The following is a 10,117-nucleotide window of genomic DNA, read 5'->3' on the forward strand; positions in this document are numbered from 1 at the left end:
TTTTATTTTTAAAATGTGTCTGGGGGCACATCTTTTCTCCTATCCTCGGTTCCTTTTCTGAAATGTATCTTCCTTATTCTGCCTCTTAGACATAAATGGCTTTAATGTTTTTATGGAAAGAGACCATCAGGACCCTTTTGCTGGTGATTTCATTGATGTTCCCTTCCAGTGTCTGAACTACCACGTCCAGATACTGCCCATCTCAGAGCAGTCAGGGACCGCGGCCACCTTCAGATCAGCCTGCTGGAAACTCAGGGCGGGATTTTCAGAACACTTTTCCTCATCCCAGAAGTGAGCTTCACTGAAGTCAATGTCATTTAACTCTCGGATAATAGGGATGGAGATCAATTTCCACTTGGGCATTCCTTATGGGAGCCGAAACCAGGGGGACTAACCTCTATCGATGCAGTTTCAGAAATGAGATGCGATCTCCAAACCACTTGTTCCGGAACAGCCCGGAATCTGCAATTTCTACGTGGCAACACCAGCCCATATAAAAGTATTTAGGCTGACTGAGGCAGCTCGTGAGTTGTTCACTGCAACAAGGACTATAGAAAGAACCAGTTGATGGCTTGGGTTTTTGTTTTTAAATTGTTGGGCTATGGGCATTTTATATGCTAATGAACTCGAGGAGGTTCAGCCGGTTCCAATACTCAAATCAGTTACGGATCCTAACCCTTTACAAGCCCTATAAAACGTAGGGGTGGGCTTCCTGCGCTGCGGCTGCGTTAAAGCCGAGCAAGGAAGGAGGGAGTTAAAAGCCCCTCCTTCCTGCGGGCTCCACCAGGGAACAGAGAGAAACAGGGGGCCCAGGCAGTTACACCCTTGGAGGGAACACCCCCCCACAAGTGGGAGGTGGGTGGGTTTGCTGTATTGCTGTAGGATTCGTCCCCCAGGTTATCTAAGCGGTGGCCAAATGAGGAGGATTCGGCTGGAATTGAAGGTGCAGGCTTTGAGCAACGATTCGGCTGGTATTGGGGGTGCAGGATTTTCCCACCTTCACCGAGGGGGGGGGACGACGCCTGGCTGCCCGGGGGAGTTCTAGGTGTGAATAGTAGGGCGCCGAGTCCTTTCCCTGCGCTTCTGCTCGGGCCCCACCGGGTCCCATTGAACTTGCTGAAATTGAGGACTTCCCCTCCACCCCACCCCCCAAGTATCTTCTGAAGCAAAGGGGACGACGGAAGGGATGGTGGGGTGTAGGAAGCCCCCACGGAATAAGGTGAGAATGGAAGCCTCTCTTAAAATTAGCCCTCCCGCCCCGTTTTGGGGAGAACATGGGGGGGCAGCAAAAGCGAAAGGCTAAACGTCCCTCACTCCGCTCCTGATGGTCCAGATCCTAGTCCGGCCACGCGTTTTCTTGGAGGTGAAGGGGGCGGGGAAGGGAGGAAGGCTCAGAGTTTTCAGGTCGGCTTGGCCGCCCGAGAACGCCTGGCTGAGGATCCGGTCCAAAGCGAGTTTCGGGACAGGAGCGTCGAGGATGCTCAACCCTCTCGCTCGCTTGCTGGACTGAAAGGAGAGCGGGAAAGGTGGGCAATCGCACGCCCGGCCCTTCTTTCTAAGCGTACCTCCTCACCACACACCCCATTGACCTGGGCTCCCGAGTAAACATGCCCTGGGCGAGCTGCCCTTCCGCCGGCTTCAGCGATCGCCCAGAGAACTGCCGGAGGCTCGATGGCAAGGATCGGGCCAGCAAGAACCAGTCTCTGGGAGGGTTTCCTCCCAAAAAGTCCGAGCCCACAGAGCGGGTTCCCGCTGGTTCGGATTCCGAGACTGGTAAAATCGAGCAGCCCACAACGTTACTGGGGCGAGTGGGTGTGGTGGCGAGGGCGTTTGAGTTTTGGCCCAAGGAGGCCCCTTCAGGGCGAGGAAAGTGACGGCTGCCAGCCGCAGAAGTATCCGGCCGGCCCCTCTTGCTTTGGCCTGGCACCTTGGCACTTAGGACTCTGCTCCCCTCTTCTCCAAGGGATGCGCCCGCCCGTACAGTAACGCTCCCGTATTACGTGTGTGCCCTGCTCCTGGGCACGATTTCGAGGAGCTCCGAGGGAAGGCTTCGCTCCCCGCGATCCAGGAACTTGTTAGGGCAGGGAGGGTGGGGAACGCGTGGCCCCCCCAGGGGTTGCTGGACTGCAAGTCTCCTCAGCCCGAGAACAGGCATCGTTTGTTGTCTGGATGTGTCTCAGTAGTCCAGCAAACATCTGAGGGACCACACGGTCCCCATTATTCCTGCTTGAAGGGAAGCTTTTGGCCAGGGCTGAGGCTGCAATCCCTCTGATGGTCGCTTCCACGAGGGAGCCCTCGTCGGACACCACGGCTGTCATTTGAGTCCGTTCAGTCTGCCCGGTCATGGAGGGCGCCACCCCTTCAACGGGCACCTGAGAAGGACGAGGAGGAGGAGGAGGGAAAAGAGGAGAAATCTGCTTCAGTTGATAATCGCCTTGGAAACTGCTGGACAAGAAGTAAATGGAAATAAATGAATAAGCGAACGGGCAAAATGTATCTCGGGACTGGCCGGGAGGATCTTCTCGCCAAGGCAGGGCCGCTTCGCTTCCCAGAGAGGGAGCGCCCTGAGGGCGTTCGGGGAAGGCGAAGGCCCGCCAGGACTGCCCCCCCCCCGGTCCTGGGCGCGGGTGCCGCCTGCGAACACCGTCGGAGTCTCCGTCGGGGCGAGCCCTCAATCGGGGGTGCTCGCACCGAGCGCTCGATCCCGCTTCTACGCCTCGCACAGAAGGGGCGCCCGGCTGCGGCCGAAGCCCCGCCACATCGCCGTCCAGAGGCGCCCCCGGGAATATTTATTGGGCAGAAGAATCCAGTATACCGTAAGAATGAGGCGGCAGCTGAGGCCGCCTCCCGCCCCCTTTCAGCCGAAGAGCAAGGACCTCTCCAGCCCAGCTTTCTGTTTGAACCCGTAGAGATTCAGAGATGCTCGAAGGAAGCCCACAGACCTGGCTGAGAGCAGCCACTTGTCTCTGATCCCGGGGCCCCAGCAACTAGTATTAAAAAAAAAACTTTGTATTCGCGAAGGCGGGGCTGTTCCATTAGGGATCACAGCTGCAAATAGATCTTCCTGTGGATCTGCCGAGTTGGCTCTCCTCACATCCAGTGTGAAGGGAATTCCAGAGACTCTTGTTGTTTAGTCGTTTAGTCGCCGTGTCCGACTCTTCGTGACCCCATGGACCAGAGCACGCCAGGCACTCTTATCTTCCACTGCCTCCCAGAGTTGTGTCAAAGTCATGTTGGTAGCTTTTATAACACTGTCCAACCATCTTGTCCTCTGACGTCCCGTTCTCCCCTTACCTTCACACTTTCCCAACATCAGGGTCTTTCCCAGGGAGTCTTCTCTTCTCATGAGATGGCCAAAGTATTGGAGCCTCAGCTTCTGGATCTGTCCTTCCAGTGAGCACTCTGGGTTGATTTCCTTCAAATTGGATAGGTTTGATCTCGTTTAAATCCAGGGGACTCTCAAGAGTCTCCTCCAGCACCACAATTCAAAAGCATCAATTCTTCGGCGGTCAGCCTTCTTTATGGTCCAGCTCTCACTTCCAAACATCGCTCCTGGAAAAACCATAGCTTTGACTATGCAGACCTTTGTCGGCAAGGTGATGTCTGTCGTCGTTTCTCCTCGCTTTTCCTCGCTTTCCTCCCAAGAAGCAGGAGTCTTTTAATTTCGTGGCTGCTGTCACCATCTCAGAGACTCTAGCTCTGATCATTTCGCTTCGTAAGGCTATCTTCGAGCCTTACTCCAGCCCCCCTTTTTTGTTTTAACAACCCTCAACAACAAAGAGCAAGAGATTTATTACTAAATCCCTGAAAGGACCAGGGAGCAGGCATCGGTTGAAAGGAAACCAACGCTTCCACTGGCCGGTGGGCTGGGCGGGAGGAGGTTAACATCGGGCTCAGGCTGGCGGGAGAGGAAGGGAGCCAGCACCCCTCAAGACCGGTGCTAGGACCTCACGGAAAGCTCTTGGGGCAGATGGAGGCGGGGCGGGGCCGAGGGGCACCGAGCCGGCGCTCCGTGAGAGCCGCCACGAGTTGCGTTCCCTGAGCTCGCGCAGAGCGGAGTAGAGCCGGAGCGCGCGGGCGGGCAGCGTGTATATAAACAGAGGCAGGCGCCGCGCCTTCCCCACTCAGCTCGCTCAGGCAGCGCCGGCGCTTCTGCCCGCCGACAGACGGTCGTCCCTGGGCTGGCTGGAGCACGTTGCGAGGCGAGACCCCGGCTGGCCCCGCAGGTTCGCTCGGCTGCCCGCCTTCGCCAGGCGCCCCCTCCGCTCGGCTCTGGGAAAAGTTGGAGAAGTGGGTGACTCGCGCCCCCGAGACGGAGGTGCGCGGCGCGTCCTTCTCTCGCCTCAACTCGACTCGACCGCTCGCCAGCCCAGCCAGCCGGCCGGCCCGTCAGTAGCACCGACGACCCCGAGTCGCCCTCCCCGCCCAGACAGCGAGGCGCACCCTCCGCTTTCCTCAGGAAGCCTGCGCGCCTCTCCGCCGCCGCTGCCGCGCTCTTCTCCTCCTCCTCCTCGCCGCCGCCGCCGCCGCCTGCTGGCTTCTCCCTGGCTGCCCGTCAAGGGTTGGCGGCTGGCTCCTGAGAGGGCCTCGCCACACGTGCCCGGGAGGCACTCGCCTGACTGGGCGGAGGGTGGGGCAGGACGGGGCGGGCCGGCGGGAGCTTCGGCGGGGCGAGCTGTGGTCCGCCGGTGCGCGGAATGCGTCCCCCTGGGGGTGAGCCCCGCGCCCATCCCGCCCTCCGGTGCGCCCCGAGACGGCTTGCCCGCTGGGCTTCGGCGCGGGCTTCCGTGGCGAGGAGGTGCGCTGAGGTGAGGGCGCCACCCTCCTCGCCTTGCTGAGCCCCCGCGCCGCTTTGGAGGAGGGATGGAGCAGCCGCCCGGTAGACTCTGTCAGGCAGACCTGGACAGCCTGAACGCGATCCACGCCAATGACTCGGCTCAGGCCGGGAACTGCAAGACGGACGAAACCCCCGTCTACCAAGATGGCCTCCCACTCTCCTGGAAGATCGTCCTGGCCATCATCTTGGCTCTCATCACCTTGGCCACTGTCCTGTCCAATGCTTTTGTCATCGCCACTGTCTACCAGAGTCGCAAACTCCACACGCCAGCCAACTATCTCATCGCCTCTTTGGCTTTCACCGATCTCCTGGTGTCCATCCTGGTCATGCCCATTAGCACCATGTACACTGTGACTGGGAAGTGGACTCTGGGCCAGGTGGTCTGTGACATCTGGCTCTCTTCCGATATCACTTGTTGCACTGCATCAATTCTCCACCTGTGTGTGATTGCCTTGGACAGGTACTGGGCCATCACAGATGCGGTTGAGTACTCTATCAAAAGGACTCCCAAGAGGGCGGTTGGCATGATTGCCCTTGTGTGGGTCTTCTCCATCTCCATCTCGATGCCCCCTTTTTTCTGGCGCCAGTCCAAAGCAGATGAGACGGCCGATTGTATGGTGAACACAGATCACATCTTGTATACCGTCTACTCCACGGTGGGTGCCTTTTACTTGCCTACCTTGCTGCTGATCATCCTATATGGAAGGATCTATGTGGAAGCCCGATCTAGAATTTTGAAACAGACGCCAAAGAACACGGGCAAAAGGTTAACCCAGGCTCACCTAATAACGGATTCCCCGGGGTCAACGTCATCGGTCGCCTCCATAAACTGCAAGGCCTCGGAGGCGTCCAGTGAAACGGGGTCCCCCGTTTATATGAACCAGGTCAAAGTGAAGGTGTCGGATGCTTTGCTGGAAAAAAAGAAGCTGACAGCTGCGAGAGAGAGGAAAGCAACGAAGACTTTAGGGATTATTTTAGGAGCCTTCATCGTGTGCTGGCTACCCTTCTTCATCATCACCCTGGTGTTGCCTATTTGTGAGGATGCTTGCTGGTTCCACATGGCCATCTCTGACTTTTTCACGTGGTTGGGATATCTTAACTCTTTGATCAACCCCATCATCTACACCATGTCCAATGAAGACTTCAAACAGGCATTTCACAAACTGGTACGGTTTCGATGCACAAGCTGAATGTTGAATGCAGTTAAGCATTAATTCTCCAGGGCAGGAGTCTTGAATGCATTTTGTGGGTCTGGTTCTGCAGGTAGGTGGATCATTCTTACCATGTTACTGTCTCTGGAAATCGATACCTTGAATGGAAAAGTGGAGTTCAGTACAGGGGAGAGAGGCATGCAAACATAGTGTAGCTTCTCTTTCAGTGTGGAAGTAGCTACGAAGCTGTCTCCCTCTAAAGCTTTGGTTAGGAATGCTGCTGCGTCTTACTGTACTCTCACTAACACTGCTGAAGGAAGTAGTTTTGGCCTTAAGATGATTCTTTCTCCTGAATTTGTAGAGCCACGTTGGTAGGCATTGGAGAGCTTATGGACAACTTCTATGGAGACACTTCCATCCAGCGTGACTGCACTTGAACTAGAAGTTTGTCATCTAGTCTTCTCTGCCAGGAGATCTTTGCCTCTCAGCCATCTGTGTTCGAAAGCCCTCTTGCCAATGTTTCATTCTCCTCCCCTTCTCCCCCCCCCCCCCCGCTAGCTTGCTAATTTAAAGACTATGCAGAAGTGGACTGTAAACAAATTGTGCATGCTGCTGAAAACCTTAGTATTCATCCAAAGCAGAGACCTGGAAGAATTGGCACTGATAGTCTGAGGAAAGCTAACCTGTTCCTTAGTAAGTAGGTTTTGACGATGATAGGAGAACCTAATCAAATAGAGAGGAGCCCACTGTGAGAAAAGCAACTCATTCTTATTTGTGTCTTTTGTACAATTGTGTCTTCTTTTCTGTTTTCCAACTTGTTAAATTGTAACAAACCGATCAAACAGTATGTATGTGTACGTGTTTGTGTGAGTGCATGCATGCTGGCCTGTGTACACGAGGTGCCAAAGCTTGCAAGCTCTTTTTGTTTTGTTTTGTGTTACTGCTATATGTTCCTAATATTTTTATATATTTAAATAAGTGACTCACACACATCACTCTTCTGTTATTTCACCAATTAATATGTAGAAATTGGGTGAACAAACCTTTCTGTCTTTGAGCTGCTTTTTGCTCCTGAAGCCAATATTGTTAGTTTTTATTATGGAAGAAAACCCGATGAAACATTTCCTTATGTTGATGCAGCTATTAATGACTGGAATGACATATTCAGTGAGCCGCCTCTCCCAAGGTAACACAGCTTCCTGTTATACTGATTTCACAAGCACATTTGTTCCACTTCAGATCTACATGTTATATTGGATACCTTAAGGGACCTGGTATCTTCTCCAGAAATTCTTTCACAGTACTTTTTTGTAAAAAAATTATTAGGCACAGTTTTAATTTTCTCCAGCATTACTTCCATCCTTTTCTGAAACTGTGACAAACCAAAGGAAAGATTTTTAAATACATGGCTCACTTAAATTACTTGCACAAATAAAGCAATAAACTAGTCCCAGCTTCAATCTTTTGAGGACTGTCTAGACATATATAGAAAGGAGGGCTTTGAGAAATGTTCCCCTGTACTGGCCAGGGTGCCAAAAAATCTGATTTGTACAGCAGTCACTGCTTCAAATAAGCATGGTATTTAGAAAACCCTGGTACACCCTCATTTGCCTGTATTATGTAATATGTTCAAGGGAAGCTTGCTGATCTGCACATACAAGCCCCACTTTTCACAACAGTAAAGTTGTTATTAAGATCACTTTCCCCATGTGGCAGGCTTTACAAAGAAAGTCTTTAATGTACACACTGTTGGGCCTGAAGACCTGCAAGGTTTTCATTAAAATATCAATGGTTTTTCAGAATGCAAAACATATCCTGCCCCTTGCACAAGACTGCAAGTCACTTGCTTTGCCTGCGTATGGGGACTGAGCAGAAAAATCCAAATCGTGGTCCCTTTAGGTGGCAGAAATAGAACTTCATTTATATTATTACCACTGTAGAGGAAATTTTTTTTGGTTCCCCTACATATGATTAATAGTCATATGCTTGCTGCCTTTTGCTCCAAAATATGCCACTTAAGTGAAAGCCCTAACGATAGCATGGATCCTAGTGTTAAATGGGTTGTGGGAGGGGGCATGGATCTCATGATCTTTCTCCAGAAAATTCTTGAAAGCTCTACCCAGAGGTCCAGGATTCCACTCATCCAAAAGTATGGTGTTTTCCTGCCACACCTGAGGTCAAGCAGCCAGCTAAGGAGGCCAATGAGGACCTCTTCCTGTTGCCACGTACTTGTGTACGTCCCTGCCTGTTGAGTTCACTGCTCTTTCTCTGTTGAAGAAGAACTGCAGCCTATGGCATTTTGCAGAGTAACAGAATGAAGAAGTATCCCCCCCCCAACCAAACATGCTTCAAGGAGTTTAGAGCCCACAGGATTGATAGAAGAGGCAGAGGAAGCAGATAGAGGAAAAGGGAAAGGAGAAAAAAAATGCAGGGTAGCAAAGAATGGACCTGATCCAATGTACTAGCACACACATACCCTTTGAGCTGAACTGAAGTGCCGTGGAAATTGAGTTTAGTTTTAAATTAAGAACATGTCACTTTTATACAAATCTAGTTCTTTGAAAAGGCACACTTGATTTGGAAAAGAAACAGGGAACAAAAACTTTATCTGTCATGGGAATCTTCTGCCTTTCTCAACTAATTTGCATGGATATGCACACAAAAATTCACATATTTGTGTCTGTGTACTAACATTTTGGAGTCAACACCTCCCCCTTTCCATTTTTTTTTCTAGAAAGAGTTGCTGATCTCATTCTGAAGGGCTAGAAATTCACAACATTGCACTTAAATCAACAATAAGCTAAATGTTCTAACCTCTTTCCAAGTTGGCTGCTTGTGAAGGTTGTTCAAGAAATATATCTATATATCTATTTCAAAACAGCCAATGTGGACACTGTGACAAGTGAGATCTAGAGCTCAGCCAACACACAGAGGGAATGGATTATTTATCTCTCAATAATTAGGCGTTGTTTGCACTACTACAGTCCCTTCAGAAATGAAGCACTTTGAGTTCCTGCTTTGGGAACCTTGGAGGAAAAAAACATGAAAGTAGTCCCTCCACCCTTTTAACTAATTGGGAATAAGAAATAGCCATTTGATGTCGTGACTGCATAGCTTTTTCCATATCTGCATCACTGTTACCTCATCAGACACTGAGGAATCTAAAGTCATCTGGAACATTGAGTGCTTGGTGTTTAGATGCCGTGTGAACCTGAAGGAGTAGGGTTTTTTTAAAACCTACTATATCATTTGCAAAATTAATGCTTTATCAAAAACTGAATAAACTGATGTTACTGGAATTTGAACTTACTCCATTATATATTTTTACTCATTATTTTTCTATGACTAGATAGGTAACTTCTATGTAATAAGCCCAGCAGTCAAAATTAAAAATTCAGAATATGTTCCATCTGCTTTGATAGGATTGCATTGTAAGTGTTCATCCTAAGTGTAACTGAAAATCAAACAATAAAAAAAAAGCACTTTACTGTGTTCTCAAGAGTATTGACAAAAATTGTGTTGCTAATTATGGGGATTTTTTTGGGGGGGCGGGGTTTACCTGATTGCAACATATTATCTTTTACAGGTGAGACTTATTTGATGATGAGTCATTAAAGAAAGGTGATGACTCATGACTGAAACCATTAGCTGCCAATGCAAGCAAGTGGCTGAGAAAAAAACAGCACAGGGGTTATGCTCACTTGTTGGTCCCAGCAAGAGTCAAACCCCCCTGACTTAAGCTGTTCATTCGATAGTACAGTTAATTTAAAAAGTTAGATGTAGCTCAAAGTCTCTAACAGCAGCTTAAAGGCTGTCACATTTATCACAGTACAGGTTTTCAGGGACACTTCATCAGATTTGTGGTGTTACCGCAAGCAATCATATATTTAATAAAGTGGACTGTAGATATCTGAAAGGTTATTTTATTTTATTTTATTAAATTTCTAGCATACCTTCTTATGTCGAGACACTGAAGACAATAGGCATGAAGTTTTTTTTTGCAGGTAGTCTTCCGTCCAGGGACTTACCAGGTATCAACTTATTTACCAAGGTGGTTGCACAACCATAGGCCTTCTTTTTGAAAGTAGTCTTGGTAACTTATTTTCTTTTCAATTTAAAATATATGATT

At 50.1% G+C, this 10,117-nt stretch overlaps 1 protein-coding gene across 1 annotated transcript; it reads left to right on the forward strand.

Annotated features, from left to right (window-relative positions):
- The first annotated feature begins 4,029 nt into the window (after nucleotides 1-4,029).
- Nucleotides 4,030-9,487, forward strand: HTR1B (5-hydroxytryptamine receptor 1B). The gene has a single exon (XM_072999426.2). It carries the CDS (start codon nucleotides 4,864-4,866, stop codon nucleotides 6,025-6,027), a length of 1,164 nt encoding a protein of 387 aa, XP_072855527.1. The 5' UTR covers nucleotides 4,030-4,863; the 3' UTR covers nucleotides 6,028-9,487.
- The last annotated feature ends 630 nt before the right edge of the window (nucleotides 9,488-10,117 follow it).

This window comes from Pogona vitticeps, chromosome 1 (genome assembly GCF_051106095.1).
Source record: "Pogona vitticeps strain Pit_001003342236 chromosome 1, PviZW2.1, whole genome shotgun sequence".
Lineage (NCBI taxonomy): Eukaryota > Metazoa > Chordata > Lepidosauria > Squamata > Agamidae > Pogona > Pogona vitticeps.